General features: G+C 42.3%; 1 protein-coding gene across 2 annotated transcripts in view; it reads right to left on the bottom strand.

The window, feature by feature from the left end:
- Positions 1-15,575, bottom strand: part of LOC117453119 (GRAM domain-containing protein 2B) — a 55,566-nt gene extending 39,991 nt beyond the window's left edge. Inside the window, exons 1-4 of one of the 2 annotated variants that reach the window (XM_034091997.1) lie at positions 15,319-15,575; positions 1,120-1,239; positions 492-579; positions 57-126 (exon numbers count right to left, since the gene is read on the bottom strand). In XM_034091997.1, the coding sequence (XP_033947888.1) occupies positions 57-126; positions 492-579; positions 1,120-1,239; positions 15,319-15,365 (325 nt within the window). In that variant the 5' untranslated portion in view covers positions 15,366-15,575. Of the gene's footprint in view, positions 1-56; positions 127-491; positions 580-1,119; positions 1,240-4,648; positions 4,863-15,318 lie in introns of those variants that run through there. The other variant, XM_034091996.2, reaches the window with a different exon arrangement.
- Between the last annotated feature and the right edge of the window lie 4,656 nt (positions 15,576-20,231).

Here is a 20,231-nt window from a genome sequence, read left to right as displayed (position 1 = left end):
AATCTCTCATCCAGTATTTAAGGTGGAGCGGAAAGTTGTGATCATTAATGACTTACTCTGTCTGAGCAGTTCCTCTTGGCTGATCTCCTTAAATATTTTATGGTACTGGCAATTGCTTTTCGAAATCTGAAACACAACACACACACACACACGCACACACACATTATGCATAATGCAGAGTGAAGCTTGAACATTGGAAAGCTACACAATGTGAATATTGATTATATTTCAAAAGCTAAAGTAGATTTAGTTTGATATTTTGATTGATAATTGAAAAACACATTGAGAATCATTTCAAGAATAAACACAATATATGATTTAAAGTGATATTAATATCACTTTAAATAAGGTAAGGTTGACAAAGATTCTGTATAATAAATCCCACAGTAAGCAAAACAGCTAATCAGAAATGGTAGCTGACGTCCCCCGGCTGGATGAGATTGTTGCCGTGCTGTAATGTTCACAGCTGTTATAAAACGCGGAGCGCTCACCTGGCTGTAGTGAGACTTCTTCCTCTCGATCTTCGGGTCTGATTCTGTCTGGACCTGAGTCAGCAGAGAGTGGTCGAAGGTCTTTGATCTGACAGATCAGCACAGAAGGAGGAATTACATTGCTTACTATTATATTACATTATATTGCACCTTACATGACTGTCCTTTTGCCTGAAGCCCTTTGTACTCTAATGTACTTATGACAGTATTTATAACAGGTCACCAAGGGAAATTACATAAAAACAACATATCAAATATCTTTATTCCATAACGCTCATTACATTTTCCAAGCTGCACGACCTGTCCAACACATTATATATTATATTTTATTATATTTTTTTAGATAGTATTCCTTAACCGTTTTCTAACCTCAGCACTATTTTATGTTCATATCTTAAATTCAAAATGTTGAAAAAATACATATTTGTAAGAGCATTTTAGAGGGGAAACGAGAACAAACTATTTCACTTCTAACCGCTCCTTTGTTGGGCAAATAAAAAGAAAGAAAGAATAAATGCCGGTGTGAAGTTCTGTAAACTGGAAATATTGAGCAGCTACGTGCAATTTTATTTTTGACTTACAGTAACAGCTCCAGACTCAGGTTAGTTTTCCACTAAATGTGCTTCACCTGACTAATGCGTGTTTCCTCCTGCCTGACAGCTCCTGTTGCTCCGGGTCCACGGCCTGCAGAGGGTCGCCCACCATCTTCTCAAATCTCTGCCGCTCCTCCACGTTTTCTACATCTGAACTACACACAGCAAGAAAGCAACATTCAGACATCACGACCAGAGACACTTCATATAGCAGCATCAGGCAGGTGCTACATGGGAGATTAGAGAGGAATGAATACTGTACTCAGCAACAATGGTTTAATATGAATACCCTTTAACTTCACTTAATCAGAGTACTTTATTTATGCCAGGGGAAATGGGTTTCAGGATTGTTGCCCTTAATTAAGAATCATCTAAATAAAACAGAAACAAATATTTTAAAGTGAGAAAATTAAACAAAGATTTTTATATTAACATGAGAAGCTGAAATCAAATGTCCAATAAAAGATAAACATATTTTTTTTAAATGTATAATATATATAATAAGTAAGTAAGTAAGAATGTGCAATAAAAAATAAATTAATAATAATTTATATAACATAAAAAGCGTATGTAAAATACCTATATAAAATATGAAGTTAAAGGAAGAATGTGCAAAATGTTTATTGTTTAGGAGCCATTTTATGGGTGTTGTTGGCGTCTCAGTTTACTTTATTTATATTTATAGTGCAATACTATTTTGAACACTTGGTGGCAGGGTTTAGCTGCACAGTGTGTATAAAAGGGGTCACAGGTGACAGGAAAGGACGAGGACACAGGAGGAAGAGCACACCGATTCCACCAGCCCACCAGATGCTCATACACAACTATTGACTGTAATTAAACCTTGGTATGTAAACACAAAATAAAACATCATTCTAAACTGCAGCAAAAGACCGGAAATGAATTTGTTTGTGTCTGCGTCTGGATCACTCAACCCTCCTGTGAAGTAATGGCAATAAAAGAATAGGACATTGGAACAGTTACAATTGCCATTACAGTTTAAAAGGTATTGCTGCTGAGAGCAAAGTTGTAGTGCCAGTTTATTGACATATTAGACACACTCTAATTCTAAAGGACTGAATGTAAACTGAACAGCCACGTTTGACACTAAGGTATTTCAGTTTTGTTTCTGATGTCTAAATTCAAAACTTCACACACACACATGAGCAACTGTTAAGTATTATAGATATAAAGGGCTTTATTAGGGTCTGAGTGACACTGATGTTTTGAGCCTGATGCTAAAGCAGATATTATAAGGACAACCCACAATAATTCACATTTCTGTAAATATGCCAGTTTGCTCATTTTCAGCAACAAAAGCAGAAATAAAACAGTCTCAAGCTAGGGCAAAGGAAACAGCCAAACATTAGCACCACCATAATAGAGCCACAATATCCAATAATCAGTTTATGAAGTGCAAGAACCATGAAGCAACAATAGAGAGACAAGCAAAACTGACAAAAACCATTGAACTATCTACAGTGGCCGGCCCTTGCAAACGCGCTACAACTGCCCCAAAAAAATGACATTAGGAGAAACTTGCTGCACTTTCAAAAGCATTGCAAATTGTAAACATTCACTAACTTCACAAAACATGCACAGCGTTTACTAGAAGCGCTGTATAAACGAAACACTGCTAAAAGGGATGCACACAGCTGGGACCGGAGAGCTTATTGACTTTGGGGAATATAAGGTTGGCCAGCTGAAACCTAAAATACAGGTTTTATTGGCTTATTTTGATATTTTGATTCCTTCTGATATTATTGCAGATCGGCTGTAAGCTAGCTAGCTAATGAAGCTAACCTAGTCATTTCACTGACAATTATGCAACAGGCTAACTCTGCCAACCAGTGGCGTAACAAGGTTGTGATTGGCCCCGGTGCAAATATTGTTTTGGGCCCCCCCCCCATCGCACCAAACATAAGCGCACGCTGATGCGCTCACACACACGGACACACACAACCACTCAGAAGCGCCACATGTAGGCTATCAACAACAGCCTGCCCTAGCCTCGGACCACCACAGCCTGACAACGGGACAGCGAATTAATCACACAATCAATTTACAGAATTAATAGAGATTTCGAGGACGATGTATGACAAAAAAACGGTCTAATTTCGTCAGTTTAGCCGTTACATCTCCTTGTTCTCTCTTGTCCTTTCTCTTTTGAGCGCCGCTCTTGTGCTTTGGTTTGCTGTACATTATAAATGCAAGCTATTACATTTTTTATAATGCTGCCAAACTTGCTGCTGCTAGCTACAGTACCTATAACTTTTGAGGTTGATTAAATGGTTCGCTCATCACGCAAGGTATCACATGACATGAAAGGGAGCAAGGTCATTGGACAGACAAATTACAAATGAATTAAGGTTGCTTGGTTACTTTGAAGACTGCGTGAACCGGTCAATGCCATTGGCCCCCCCCCCCAAAAAAGATATATAAAAAAATAAATATATGGGCCCCTGGCCGGCTCTGGGCCGCGGTGCGTTGCACCGGCTGCACCGTCAATAGTTACGCCACTGCTGCCAACAGTGACAGTGGGCCAACTTTATAATCCCCGAACAACAACAACTCATCATCAACATCATCAACTCTGGTCCCAGCTGTGTGCATCACTTTTCGGTTGTGTTGCGTTATTTATTTACAGCATTTAGTTGATGCAGTATTTTTAGTTAATCTGTCAATTTGGTAAAGATGTTTCTTCATTTGCATGTGTTTTGGCACATTTGTGTTTTTATATTTATATCCTTTTTGAAAGAGCAGCGTGTTTCTCCTAATGACAATTTATTGAGCCGTTGTTGCGCGTTTTAACATTTCCACCACCGTAGAGAACAGCAATAAGCACGAAGAAAGAAAAAAACATGACTATCATAATGTTGAACTCCATAAATAGTAAACTCATGCACCTGAACCCATAAACCATGCCTTTCAGAGATGTAAGACTGTAAGATGATTTAAAAGAATGCTGACAATAATTCATAACATGTTTATTCATTAATTCTAAAGAATGTGATGATTGTAATAGTTAACTAAATCAACCTCGAATGAACAAACTATTTAATGGAGAGTCTGTATCTTAATGACCTAAAACATATCTTGACTTTGACGTGGCTTGTTTCTGTTACTTATCAGACTGTAAACAGTGATAAAGATGCATTATCTTTCATGAGGTAATGTAGTGGCGCTGTGCAGTTGCAACTAACTGTTTTCATTATTGAAATAACTAAGTTGGTTCAACTCCGGCCGCGGAACTATGAGGCAATGTCCTCCCCCCTTTCAACACTATCAGTCAATGAAGGCACTCTCTGGCACAAACACATACAAATAAAGCCCACAATTCACTAATAACCCATTAACAGTGATATATCATTATATAAAAGTAGCAGATTTAGTAATCTACAACCAACAAATATATGATTTTGTTTTCTGTTTAGCAACCATTAGCTGACATTAGTTTCTCATAGAGGTATACTGCTAACTAGCCCTAATGTCAGCATGCAAACACTACTACTCATATTACAATTGTTTATTCCTACAAGGAACTTACACAAGTCACAAACTTACTGATAATCTCGGTCCTCGGTCTTTGCATTTCTTCTGTTATACTTCCTGGCGTCTTCTTGCAGCTTCACACACTGTTCTGATATCATGCCCAACAGTTTTTTAGCCAACCAAACACCTGTCTGTCGTGCAGGACGTCCTGTCTGTCTGTCTGTCTGTCTGTCTGTCTGTCTGTCTGTCTGTCTGTCTGTCTGTCTGTGAACTGATCCTGCAGCCTGATCCTCTGCTCCCTCACCTGCATGTGGGAGTTTCTGCTGAGCCCCCTGGTCTCATATGTCACAGCCAATCAGAGGGTGTGTGTGTGTGTGTGTGTGTGTGTGTGTGTGTGTGTGTGTGTGTGTGTGTGTGTGTGTGTGTGTGTGTGTGTGTGTGTGTGTGTGTGTGTGTGTGTGTGTGTGTGTGTGTGTGTGTGTGTGTGTGTGTGTGTGTGTGTGTGTGTGTGTGTGTGTGTGTGTGTGTGCATACTGACATCAACTGAGGGTGACTGAGCCACAACGACAGTACACAAACATGTTTGACATTAAGTTGAACAATCAGTGTTTGCATCTCTCCCTGTCATTTTAAGATATACAGATAAACAAATTACAATAGTAAAAACATTATTACGCACTCATGATCTTATGCATGGATGAAAAATACACAACTAAAATGGTATACTTGAGGACTGAGGTTACATACTGTAACCCAGCTTCTATGAGTATAGGCGCAGCCCTCTAAGGCTATCACTATTGGGTAATCCCACTGCACGTGTGCAGCACTGACAGACTTAATCCACGCCCACCTATGACGTGGGCCCCACCTCCAGGCTCACTTCCGTATAAATAGGAAGTAGGCCCGTCCAACTGCTCTCACACAAACAGCTTTTCTTCAGCTATTCGCGGAGCCAGTGGGGCCCGAACCTTAGAGGGCTGCGCCTATACTCATAGAAGCTGGGTTACAGTACGTAACCTCAGTCCTATTTCGTATAAGGCTTCGCCCTCTAAGGCTATCGCTATTGGGTTAAGGGCGAAGCAGGATGTAGTCCACGCCCCACTGGTCCGTCTGTAACCAGAAGTACAAAAACACATCTTCTCAATTAATAACCCATGCGAAAAAGAAAGGAGCATCACAGTCCCTGGAAATATAGCATTATTCCAAATGAATATTCTCTTTAAGGGAATGAAGGTGAATACCCGTCGTTTAAAAAAAAAAGTAGAGATAAACAAATCCCACTTGTTAAACCTATAAAAGAGGGGCAAAAGGGGCAGCTCTCTGAATGCCGATAGGCAGGAGAGAGGGCACACCGTTTAGTCCCTGACATTACTCAATCTGACAGAACAGCAGTACTGAATGTGTAAGAGAGGAATGGGAGACATCCCTCAAATAAAAATGAATAAAAGAACAGGGGGAAGACCAAGATGCAGCATTGCAAATGTCTCCCACTGTCATTCCTCCATGCAATGCCATAGAGGTTGAAATTCCTCTGGTGCTGTGCGCTTTGATGTTTTCTGGGGGATCCACCCCAGAGTAGACATACGCCTGTGACACAGCCTCACACAACCAGTGTGACAGCCGCTGTGCCGACAGAGGCTGCCCCGACAGAGGCTGCCCTATAGAGCACTCTCTGTAATGCACAAACAGGCACTGAGACTTGCGCAACGAGGCTGTGCGTGCAATATAACATGACAGCGCACGTACGGGACAGAGGAGATGAGATGTGGCTTCTTCCTCTGATGTGTGAGGAGGAGGGAAGAAGCCATCCAAGGTTATCACTCTCGATCTAAAAGAGCTTGTGATGACCTTTGGCATAAAAGCCGGGTTTGGGCGTAAAACAGCTGAACTGCCATCTCCTTGGATCCGGAGACATGACGGAGCCACAGAGAGAGCAGACAAATCACTCACCCTTTAGCTGATGTCAGAGCCAGGAGCAGAGCTACTTTGGCTGACAAGAACTTCAGGGGAACCTGATCTAAAGGTTCAAATGGAGCTTTACTCAGTGCGCGTAACACTAAGCCAAAACCCCATTGAGGCGCTAAAGCGCGTGACACATGTCTGAGTCTCTGTGCTCCCCGTAGAAAACGTTTTGTCAGCGGGTGACTAAACACCGTGCTGACCCCAAACCTACGTGGTAAGATGAAATGGCAGCAGCATATGTTTTTACCGTGCTATAAGCCAATTCCTGTCCAGCTACAGCTGGAGGAACGACAGCACGAGGCAGGGGGGCCGACGGGGTCCAGGCTTCTCCCTGCACACCACACGGAGCGCTGTCCATTTGGCTGTGTAGGATGTGTGTTCAGCAGCTGCGCTGATCGAACACCTACCTGGCGATTTATGTAGGCCGCCGCTGCTTTGTTGTCTGTTTGAATCAATGTTGATTGTACAGCAACGGGACGAAGTGCTGGAGCACTTTCCATACGGAGAGTAATTCCAGCACGTTTATATGGAGAGACATGTGAGCCGGCCACTGTCCCCCCACTGCCTGCGACATGCACGTTCCTCAGCCTGCGAGAGATGCGTCTGTGAACACTGCGGTGTGTGACGTCTCTCTGCTCAGTGGCACCCCCACTGACGTGGAGATTTTTCCAGTGGGTCAAATCCAAAACCACGGAAGGAGGAATGTACACCATGCGTCTCCTCTGACGCACGGGGTCGATGCACAGGCGAATAAACCACCTGGAGTCTCCTCACTGTGAAGGAGACCCAGGGGAATCACCACGTGACCAGCTGATATCATGTCTAACAGCTGCATCACGGAGAGGGCTGTCACCGCCCCGCGGGGTGTGACGCGCCGGAGGAGAGCTGTCACTTTCTCCCCTCTCCGCTGTGAGAGTCGCGCTCTCATGCGGGCTGAGTTCAATTCCACTCCCAGTTAAAAAGATAACCTGGGAGGGACGAGGACAGCTCTTCTTCCAGTTGATAATGAAACCCAGGTTTGACAGATGAGATACGAACTGTATCGTCTGTAAGCCGATTCCTCCCTTCCTGGAGCGAGCCAGCCACAGCCGGTCGTCCAGGTAAAATAACACTCATCCCCATTCTGAGTAGCTGCTCCAACCGGCTCCACCCACTTGAAAAAGTGCGTGGAGCCAGGAATGAGAAACGCAGGACATTCTGTGTTTCGGGATGATGGTTACGTGGAGGAATGCATCCTTCAGGACTATGGATGTGCACCTCCCTGGTGAACACACTCCAGCACCTGTTTGATCGTCAGCATGGGAAAAGGCCATTCCCTTGTTGGACACTGACAGATCGAGGATGGGTCTCATTCCCCCCACCCCGTCTCCTTCGGGAACAGAAAATACCGGGAGTAAGAAACCCTGATTTTCTTCCCCATGAGGAACCCTGGAAAAAAAGCTTTCTTTTAACAAGAGTTCCTGCCGCTCTGCACGGAGCGCGAGACACTGTTCCCGGGATAACAGGGTTCCCTGTATCCCGAAGAACTGCGGGGGGGGAGAGGCGAACTGCAGAGACTACCCTCTGCCCATCCGCCTCTCATCCATCTGTCCATCAGACACACGCGCCGCCACCCTGAGTACCATACAGTACTCTGATAGCGCCAGGTGTACATTCTCTGGATGTGCTGTGGTTGGTGGCAAACCACGCCAGAGCCCTCCACACGCTGCATTTCACACAGGCTCTCAATATGTCGCCGTTTAGGAGAAGACTCGTAAACTGCGCGTTCACGCTCAACATCACTAAGGGATGAGCGGAGGTGTGTGCAGTGCTGTCCACCCGAGGCGTAATAATGGCCCTCCGTGGGCTTATTACGACCGTGGGTAGGAGGTACGTCTGAGACAGAGGAAAAATCTGTGCTGCCTAAACCCAAAAAGTTTAAAGGTAGACGGATTGAATAGTAAGCCCTGCTGTTTTATTAACCGATAAGTTAAAAAACCCAGCCGGCTTAGGCAGCGAGCCATGCTGCCAAGTAACCAATAGGCTATTGGCAGCCGGCTTAACCGGGGAGCCTTGCTGCTTATTATCTTCCATCTGTCCATTGAACACAGGCGCCGCCACTCAGCACGCCAACCTGCTCTGGATGTGCTGTGGTTGTCATGGTGACGAGCCACGCCAGAGCCCTCCAGACTCTGCACCTCACACAGGCTCTCATTATGTCCACTGTAACACATTTTCCTGTCAAACAACAGTAAAGCGCCGGCAGTCTCTTCACAGACGCCTGCACTTCACTGCCATACCACAGTACTCATACTGTGAAATGATTTTACAGCCTTTCTCATTAACAGTAAAATACCGGCAGCAGAGACGCCAGCAATACACCGAAATTATACAGTATTCATACTGTTGAACAATTTCAGTTTATTACTGTAACAAATTAAATAATTCACAGTAACATTCTGGTTAGGGGGCTGCCAGTAGATTAGTGCTGAAAATCAGCTGAAAAATAACAGTAATTGCTTACAGTGTTAAACTGGACACCGAGGTGCGTTCACGCTCAACACCCCTAAGGGATGAGCGGAGCTGTGTGCAGTGCTGTCCTCACTGTAATAATGGCACTCGTGGGCTCATTACCGTGTGTAGGAGGTAGGTTTGGGACAGAGGAGAAAAACTGAGCTGCCTAAAAACCAATAGGTTTTAAAGACACCCCATTCATGCAGCGAGCCATGCTGACTATAACCGACAGGTTAGGGGCAGCCGGCTTACCCGGTGGGCCTTGCTGCTTATTATTATTCATCTGTCCATCGAACACACACGTCGCCATTCTGAGTAATTCTCTGAGAGGTCGCGACATGCTCTGGATGTTAAAGCAAACAGATATTGTTCTAAACTGTATTAAAGTAAACAGGTATTATCTTGAACTGTATTGAAGTAAACATGTACACTCCATGACCCAGACACCCTGACACACACACACACATACACTCCCTGACCCAGATATCCACACACACACACACACACACACACACACACACACACACACACACACACACACACACACACACACACACACACACACACACACACACACACACACACACACACACACACACACACACACACACACACACACACACACACACACACACACACACACACACACACACACACACACACACACACACACGCAGGTTCTTTTCAAGGTTCTTTCTGGGGCCAATATAATCTCAAGCACCAATATATCTGTGTACAATGTTTGATACCAATATATCTGTGTACAATGTTTGATTGTTTGGGAAAGAATAGTTTGTGTGAAACCTTCCTTGGGAAATTAAAGGAGTGGAGTCCGGTGGAAGATAAGAAGTGACTCTCCGCCCCAAATATGTCCATATATACTGTTGTTTATTCATGCCAAATGCTCCCCGTTTCTGACTGGCTGGTCCCGATACCTGTATCGCACGGCAGTAGAGCGGGGAGCCCGGAGTGCTCTGTTACAGGGCACTCTGTATTTTCGTATTGTGTTTTTTTACCATTAAAATCAGATTATTGTTATAACTTTTATGCCGGTGTTTTGAACTCCTTCTTTTATTAATCTGACCAGGCTCATCTAATGGACGGCGCGGAGCAGAGCTGGGCTTTAAACCACCACTACTGTGTTTGCTCCAACAATGTGCTGTGGTTGTCATGGTGACAAGCCACGTCAGAGCCCTCGCCACCGTTGCCCGTGAAGCAACCCAAGAGGGGCCCGGACCGAAAAGCTGCGAGGGGCCCTCCACACGCTGCATCTCACACCGGCTCTCATCCTGTCTCTGTTTAGGAGAAGGCTCGTAAACTGGACATTGAGGCGCGTTCACGCTCAAACCCGCTGAGGAATGAGCGGAGGTGTGTGCAGTGCTATTCACACAGTGCGTAATAACAGCCCTGGGCTCATTACGACCGTGTGTAGTAGGCACATCTGGGACAGAGGAAAAAACCGTGCTGCCTGCTAACCGACAGGTTAGGAGCATCAGGTTTAAACGTCAAGCCTTGCTGTCTAATAACCGCCTGGTTAAATACAGCTGGCCTGCGCCACGAGCCCTGCTGCCTGCTGACTGACAGGTTACAGCCGGCTCTTGCACCTCCACACGCTGTATTGCACAGCGGCTCTCATCATGTCGCCGTTTAGGAGAAGGCTCGTAAACCGGACATTGAGGCGCGTTCATGCTCAAACCCTCTTGAGGAATGAACGGTGTGTGGAGGCATATCTGTGACATAGGAAACAAGCCCGTGCTGTCTAATCAACCGCCAGGTTTTAAAGACAGCCGGTTTGTGCCGCGAGCCCTGCTGCCTAATAACCGCCAGGCTATGAGGCAACCGCTTATGTCATCCGGAGGAGAGCTCTCCTGAACCGGGGGAACGGGGAGATCTCATTAGGCGGCTGCCTTTCCGATGATCTCCGGGAGTTCCTGGAGAATACCGCCTCTACGGCAGAGCCGAGATGGCGGATAGTGTCAGCCCAGCAGCCGAACCTATAAGCCCGGCTGCCGGGCAGACACCGGGCCCCGCCCTGTCTCCCCCGTCCGGAGGAGAGGGAGGACGGGGCTGGGGGAACCACATGGTGATCCGTAAAGGGAGGGGAAGGAGTCGCCTGACTGCTGCCCGCCACTCGGATCCAATAATCAAGGGCTTGGCCAATCATCCCCGGCCGCAGCCGCGAGAGCGTTCGCTCTCCGCTGTCTGTGGGCCAGAGGAAGACGGACACAATGAGTGCACGACACCTGGGAATTGAGAGCCGCGTTTGCGTGCTCCAATCCCCGGCAGGACTCACCTGTATCGTCTGTGTAAAGCCGCTTCCTCCCTCCAGACACGCCCAGCTCCAAGCTATTTTTGGAGCTGTAGTGTGGACGCTCCGTTATTCATATGTCGGCTAACCCCGAGCCCCGCCCTCTCTCCCCCGTCCGGAGGAGGGGGAGGATGGGGCCAGGGGGGAAATGTTTGCTTTCTAGTAAACAGCTCTGAAAAGAGCTTGTGCCTGTACAGTGCTTCTGCAACGGAGTGCTGAAGAAAAGTGGGAGCAGTTGGACGGGTAGGGTGACCAGATGTCCCGCTTTGCGCGGGACTGCACAGCATTTTCACGACTTTTGGTGCGTCCCGCAAATTGAGACGATGTCCCGCATATTTCATTTTGATTGGCTAAAACGCTTTTCTTTAAAATCAGATTCATCCAATGGCTGTTGAGAAAGCAGGGAAGGCTATCATCAGGGGGCTGTGTTTGCTGTCAATCAAACTGTAACACACGGCGGGTGCTGGTCAAGTGTTAACCAATGAGAGTAACTCACTCACACACACCCCCCACCCCGCCAAACAACAACAACGAACGCAGGCGACGCAGCAGGTTATGGAAAATGAAGGAAACTGAAACTACAGCTAAGAAGAAAAGAAGATGCACATACAACAAAGACTGGGAAGACACTTACCCGTGGGTGAAGCCAGTGCAGGGCGACTCTCAGAGAGTTTTTTGCAATCTTTGCAAGAGTAATTTTTCAATTTCACATGGCAGTGAATACGACGTCAAAAGACACAGAGAATGCGATTCTCACAAGAAACGTGTCGCTCAAAAAGAGACATCCCACTCTATGGAGACATTCCTACTCAAACCAAAAAATGATGGTCACTCAGACAAGGTAACAGCAGCAAAAATAACCAGTGTTTACTATACAGTGCAACACTCCCATTCATACCGGTCAAATGACTGGTAACAAGCTAGCGCCGACCATTTTTCAAGACTCTGAGATAGTAAAGAAAATGTCATGTGGTCGTACAAAAGCAGCGTCCATAATAACAGATGTGCTTGCCCCTGCCTCTGTGGAGAGTTGTTTGACAGTTAAAGACACCAGTGGTTCTAGGTGACAGAAGGCCCTTCTGTTGCTGTGATGGACAAAACTGAAAGCTATTTTATTGTATGTATTATTATGTTTCTGTTCCCTCCTGGCCAGTGTTGGTTTTATTTTATCTATTAATTTATGGTGTGCCTACTTGTACAGGTAATACACTAGTTGAATTAAGAAGATGCATTTCTAAACACTTGAAGTGAATAATGCCTGCTGCCTTGGTTAGCCTTAGTTTACTTTTCTTTATTAAAAAACTGCATTTTGACTTCACTTTCTGCTCTGTTGTTATATATTTGTTACGTTTTTTTTTTCCGGGGGTTGCTGTTGAGAGGGTGTCCCACATTGTCCCACACAACCATACTCCTTGTCCCACATTTGGTTTGTTGGGATCTGGTCACCCTATGGACGGGCCTACTTCCTATTTATACGGAAGTGAGGCCGGAGGTGGGGCCCAGGTGGGCGTGGATTAAGTCTGTCAGTGCTGCACACGTGCAGTGGGATTACCCAATAGTGATAGCCTTAGAGGCCGAAGCCTCATACAAAATAGAACCCTCTTTAACAGAATACATTTCCCGGACTGAACAATAACTAAAGCCTAGCTTAGTTATTTTCTACTTAGTTAATTAAGTCTGGAGGCCAATTATTACAGTGGCCAAACCGTGCAAACGTGCTAAAGCGGCCCAAAACTTAATTAAGAGAAATGTGCTGCACTTTTAAAATTGATGTCAATTTAAAAACATAAATGTGCCAAATTATAAATATCTTCACCAACTGCACAATAGTTGGCGGGATTTAGAAAACATTCACCAACTTGTGCAGTGTTACAGCTGGGACCGGAGTTCTTGTTGAAGTTCGGGGGTTATAGAGTTAGGCAACTATCACTCCTAAAGTGTTCGTTTTATTGTCTTATTTTAACAATGCGATCGCACGATTCCTTCTGATATTTTTTCAGATCTGCTGTAAGCTAACTAGCTAATAGTTAACCTACTGTAGTCATTTCTAAACATCCTGACAAAACACTAACAATCATGAAGCAGACTAACTCTGCCTACAGTGACAGTTGGTCAACTTAATCCCCGAACGTCAACCAGCGCTCTGGTCCCAGCTGTGTGCATCATTTTGTTGTGCTCCTGTTTCCGTTGAGTTCGAGCTTCTTGCAGCGCTTTTTTATTTGCAGTGTTTTGTATTTGCAGTGTTTCTGAAGTGTTTTGCCAACGTGATGATTATACCCCACACTTCCATACCTCACTGAGCTACACTTTGTGAAAATGATGTGGGAATCAACAGTTGGTGGTTTTGATGGTGATTTTTCTTCTGGAATCATTGTTTGAGCACCTAATGTGTGGAGCTTTCAGAAGTATTTGTCTCAATTCGGTTTTAGAGTTTTGGTACTTTGAAACTGAGACAATTGGTGGGTAAGGTACTGAAATAATAATAATAATAAACTCAAACAGAAATAAAATGGTTTAATCTTATAAGTCCTGCATTCAAAATCGAATTTATGCAGTTAAGTATCAGCATTAAAGTATACCCAAAAGACCAAAAGTAAAATCATGGGGAATGGTCTTTGGATTATTAATAATAATACATGTTATTTATATAGCGCTTTTCCTGGTGCTTAAAATTGATGCATTAACGTGTTCATCATCGTTTCGCGGCTGGCAGAGGAGGAACTCTTAGAACTACTTTACGTACCGTGCTGCTTGTGAACTTCCCCCCACTTATCTTATCTTTCCCTATAATAATATTACATCATCATTATGCTTGGGCTCTGCTGCTGACCCAGTGTCTCAGCGCTCTCTATTTGTTGATTCTTTTTTGCATTAATAATCTGAATCTGAAGGGTAACTGACATTATCACATAAATACAATGAAAAACAAATGATATTTTGCATCTGATATGTAATGGTGCAGGAGTTTAAGGTATAGCAGAACATGTGATTACTCAAGAATATTAAAGGGGCCCTATTTTGCTCATTTTCAGGTTTCATATGTGTATGTTGTACCTCTACTGTGACATGTTGACATGCTTTAATGTTCAAAAAGGTCTTTATTTAAAAAAGCGTTATTTACCCTACACATAATTCCAACTTTCACCTTTAGACTAAGCTGAGCATACAGACCTTTGAAACTCAAACACAAGCTGTACCAACTGCAGCTCAGGGCTTGCTGACATGTTTGTCCAACAGGATATTTGCTGACACTACTGTTTTAGCGTTTCTTTCAAATTCTTTCTCGCTGATGCTATAAACGGAAATGCTTTATTTGAGACAATATTGCAGCGTAGACAAAAACAACATTTGTTTAGCTAGAACAAAAGAGATCTCCACTGATTTCCCCTATCACAGTCAGTGTTTACTAGCGTTAAAGAGTAACTGCATGTGTGAAATATTATAAAGTGATCTTTGTGATGTTTAATAATATATAATTGAATGTCCTCAAGTAATTTCCCTTGAGAAATGTCGGTCTAAAGGAAGACGTTTGAAAATGCAACAAAACTGGAGGTATGTTTTTTTTTTTAAGAAATCGAGACTCAGCTGGCCATTCATTTCTACTGCATACGAGAGGCTCGAAGCTACATTAGCCCCTGCTAGCATTACACACCTAAATGGGCTGTTGATGTTCAAGTAAGGTGGATGCCAGGTTAAGGCAAGAAGAAGGTTTTCAAGAATGTAAGGTTAAAAAATAACACGTAATTCAACACTCATTAAAAAAACGTCTGCTGTAAGAAATACAATGTCCAGTCCTTCATTGTGAGACCAATTCAAATGTAACTTGCTGTTTGAAGTGACTGGTATGGATGAAAAGGAAACAGATCCACCTACAGGTATTATAACTTGGGAAAATATTTCTGAAAAGTCTTGTTGTTTTAGGGAAAATTGAAAATAAATATTGCTCTTTTTTCACACTAAAAATGAATGTATATCTTACCGAGGATGCCCAGTGGATTTGGATGAAGAGTGGGAAGATTTGGGCATTGTGCTCTTCCTTTTAAATCAGAAAGAATCATACACTGCAGTTCTCCATTGCAGAATCACCATCTGAAACGTTGTGTTTTTTGATATATTTTCTGTCAGTGCTCGGCTTTTTCCTTCAAATATATATGTTGTTGTTCCCAAATGACACGTCTCCTGGAACATGCGTCTGACTGTGCCTATCTGTACAGTACGTTGGCCCTGTTTGGTTTGATAACAGTGATACAATGTGGACATTTCGCTGAACCCCCTTCCTCTTACTGTCCAAAATCTCTTATCAGTGATTCGGCTCAATGATAAGCTGACTGGATTTTGTGCTCTCACTGCAAAACATTTCTTTACATGTTAAAAGAGCCCTCCAAAAGCTACTTTGTAGTACTTTACATGAGTACAATTTTGACATGCCAAGAGTATTGCAATTATCTGCCACTTTATGCTTCTGCATCTCAGTAGTAAACACTGTACATTTCTATAATAAAGTACACTATGTATCGTATATACAATATACTAATTTATGATGCAATATCAATCTTACCAGTAGTCAAACACCTTTAGAAAACACTCCTACCTAGTGATGTTTGGTGAAAAAAACTGATTAAAATGTTTTTTAAATGATCATACAACTTTTAAAGGTGCCATTCTATAAAATGAGAAATGTTTATTTAAAATGCTTTTGGGACATTTTGCTCCTCCCATCACGGTCTATTTTAGAGAAAGCTGCAAGACGTGTGTTGTTGTTTTGTTAAATTATGGTTGAAGGTTTGCTCATGTTAAGGAGGCCGTAATTACGTTGCTGGTACAACCAATATTAGCATTATCATTAAGAGAGACAAAAAACATTTTGTGGAGCAGGGTTTTGTGCATGATCTGTTTGATTTTGATTGGGGTAAAATCGATCTGTGTGCTGATGTGGAAACCGCATGGTCTTATTTTTATCTTGGTTTTATGGAGATCATTGATAGACATGCACCCCTGCATACATTTAGAGTGAAGGGACGAGACAATCCTTGGTTTTCTGCTGAGCTGTCCAGTCTCCTTCATGAGAGAAACAAGGCCTGGGCAAAGGCTAGGCAATCAGGCTCAGAGGTAGAGTGGCTGCGTTTTAGGCAGCTAAGGAATAGCTTCACTTCAAATGTCAAAAGTGCAAAGTCGAAGTACTATTTGTCAGTTACCACAGAAAACCTAAATAATCCTAGGAAATTTTGGAAAGCAATAAAATCGATATCCACCGGTGAGATCCGTAATGAGCTACCTCCGTGCCTTACCACAGCATCTGGCACTATATCGGACAGGGCTACTATGCTAAATTGCTTTAATGAGCATTTTGTGTCCTGTGGTTCTATGTTTGATTCTGTGACTAACTCTGCTTCTGTGAACACCCCAATCCGTGACTCTGAACAATGTGGTCTGGAAAACCCTTTCAGTTTTACTCCTTTTACTGTCAATGTTGTTCATGAAGCCTTATCCAAGCTAGATCCTAGGAAACCGGCTGGCCCGGACAACTTAGAACCTTTCTTTTTAAAGATAGCTGCAGATTGTATTGCTCCACCTCTTACTTCTCTTTTTAACCTCTCCCTCAGCACAAATACAATTCCAAAAGTATGGAAGTCTGCTTATGTCTTGCCTTTACTGAAAGGAGGGGAGGCAACTATTTTAAATAACTATAGGCCAATCTCTAAATTGTCAGTTCTGGCTAAGGTGCTCGAACGACTTGTGAGTGAACAAGTAAAGGAGTTTTTATCTATAAATGATATCCTGTCTAAACATCAGTCAGGCTTCAGAAAGAAACACAGCACCATCACTGCCACAATGAAAGTGGTAAATGACATTACTAGTATTTTAGATAATAAGCAGAGTTGTGCAGCTCTGTTTATTGACCTTTCCAAAGCGTTTGACACCGTTGATCATCGCATCTTAAAGCAGAGGCTACTCAGTATTGGCCTATCCAGCCTTGCAGTGGGGTGGTTTGTGAACTACCTCTCTGAAAGGTCCCAATGTGTTCATTTTGATGGACTGTCTTTCTAATGGTGTACCACAAGGTTCTGTTTTAGGACCACTTTTATTCTCCATATATATCAACAGTTTAGGTGATAATGTGGATGAAGCTACTTTACATTTTCATGCGGATGATACTGTAATGTATTGTGCAGGTCCCTCCATTAAATAGGCTGTTGTTAAATTACAGGCTGTTTTTAACACTATTCAGACTCAGCTCTCTGAATTAAAGCTTCTTTTAAATGTGGATAAAACCAAGGTAATGCTCTTTTCTAAAGCTAAAAAGACACCAGAACCTGTTTTTGATATTGTAACTACGCAAGGAACAAAACTTGAAGTTGTTGCCTGTTACAAATACCTTGGTATCTGGCTTGATGATTGTCTTACTTTTAAACTTCAGGTCACTAATTTGCTTAAAAAGCTGAGGGTTAGGCTAGGTTTCTTCTACAGGAACAAGTCCTGTTTCTCATTTGAAGCCAGGAAAAGGCTAGTCACTGTGACCTTTTTACCTGTGCTGGACTATGGTGATCTGATCTATATGAATGCACCTGCCCATTGCCTGGAAAAGTTAGATGCTGCGTATCACAGTGCTCTGAGATGTGTTACTAACTGTAAAGCACTTACTCATCACTGTACCCTGTATGCCAAGGCAGGTCTGCCTTCACTAACTGTACGGAGGCTCAGTCATTGGTACATGTTCATTTATAAAGCCATGTTGGGTAACTACCTTTTTTATATCTGCTCTCTGATCTCTCGACGAATTGAAAGTACGTATTGCCTGAGATCTCATGATGTTGTTTTATTAAATGTGCCAAGTGCTAGGACTGTCTTAGGGAAGAAAGCTTTTAGATGTGCAGCTCCACTAAATTGGAACAGTCTGCAAACATGTTTAAAACTGAGCACTTTGGTTCCCCTGCATCACTTTAAAACTCGGCTGGGTGACATGCTGTTTGATACTCATGGTACCTGTCACTGTAAATAGAGTTTTGTAAACTGTACCCTGTACATTATGTTGTATGTCATCCTTATTTTTGTTCTGTTGTTTGTATGTTACATGTGTAACTAATGTCCTGCAGGTCACCCTTGAAAAAGAGATCTTTTGATCTAAAGGGGCTTTCACCTGGTTAAATAAAGGCTCCAAACAAACAAACAATATTTCTTCACTGATACACACCTACATCGTTTTCTTATGGAAAACCAAATGTGGCTCAAAATACTTGGGAGTATTAAGCATGAGAGCAGAAGGGAAAGTTAGTTGTACTTATGGAGAAGAAAATGAATGAGGTCCAAGCTAAAGGAGTTTGAATTCGGGCCAGATAAAATACCGTCTCAGAGACTGAAAGCATTGTTAAATGGATTCCAGCTTCAAAAACTCACATTTCCTCCTCAAAAATCAACTGTCAAGAGCTTCTCCCAAAACAAGGATTTCCTGACATCTTACTATCTATTTCATTCATTCATAATTAATTTATCTCGCCTTAGAACTGCAAAGACATTTCTCAGAGCAGCATACAGATTAATACGTACTCAGTTTATTCAGAAGTATACCGTTTTATTCACTCAAAAAATGTAAACGTTGACTTTAATTAATTGTATTATGACAACCGATTACACATATATTATATTAGGTTCGATGTCATATTAATGCTTTCAACCAACTAATACAATTGTGTAATCTGTTGACATTGTAGATTTAATTAAAGTCAACGGTTACATTTTTTCACTGTATATTGTTATCAAGAACTCTGGGCTCCTGGTGTATTTATATAGCAACATATTTTAAGTGTCCCTTTAAGTGACTCTGAAAACTGTTTAGCAAAACCTTCATGTCCAACCACTTTCTCACGTATATTTAAATATATTAATTATATTTTTGATTGAAAATATCCTCGGAAAACGTATTTGGGGTCAGTATCAGAAATTAAAGCACAATTGAAACATCTAATCTCAGAATGCCCCTAAGAAATATGATTAAGATTTCTTTTTTATATACTTACCAGTTAAACATATTAAGCACAACTTAAAATATTTAACTCCAAGAAATATATACTAAAGAGACTGCTATTTAATTTAAAATTATATCAAAATGTTGTAGATTTCCCCCAATTTTTAAATGGCTTTTAGATAAGCTGCCCTACACAATGTGTTCCATACATTGTTTGGGGCATTGACCGCACACTTTAATAATATATATTCAATGAACTTTAGACCAAAAATCATTAGGCTCCTGGCTATGGAAGCAAACAAGAGACAGAAGTATTTGAATTATATCAGACACCGAATTTATAACATTGAAAATAATTACTTTGAAAATCATGTATCTGGATTTTTTTGCTCCGAATTTACCTATGTGAAATAAAAATGTAACAATTCAAGTTAAAAAAATTCAAAGTCAAATTCAGATCCCAAAAATTCAAGTAAAAAAAAAACAGTTGCACTAAGTTTTGATAACAGTTCAATATTATTTTAATAATACATTTATTTCAATGTTGATGAATTTAGAACGGTTTATTCATAATCTGATTATCTTTGTAGTACACTGTTGGATTTAAAAAACACATTCAAATAAAAAAATCATTATATTTATAGCCCCTGAACAAACAAACACACCTCTTTCTTAAATAACACACTTGCTCTGCAATAATATGTTTTTTGATATTTCTGTTAGGAAAGGACATGTCTGAGAGACAAGACTGCTTCATCATGTTCTCTTTCTCTGAGGGTCCAGAAGAACATCCAAGAGGGAAAGGAAAAGCTGATGTCATGAGATTTAAGAGCAGTACAGGACACTAAGAGACACTTATATTGTAACACAAAGACCTGCACACTGACTAGTTTTGTAGTCTAACAGGAACTTAATTGTTGTGTTGTTTT

Source organism: Pseudochaenichthys georgianus, chromosome 9 (genome assembly GCF_902827115.2).
Source record: "Pseudochaenichthys georgianus chromosome 9, fPseGeo1.2, whole genome shotgun sequence".
NCBI lineage: Eukaryota > Metazoa > Chordata > Actinopteri > Perciformes > Channichthyidae > Pseudochaenichthys > Pseudochaenichthys georgianus.
Note: the sequence above shows the minus strand (reverse complement) of the source record. Positions and strands in the feature narration are given on the sequence as shown.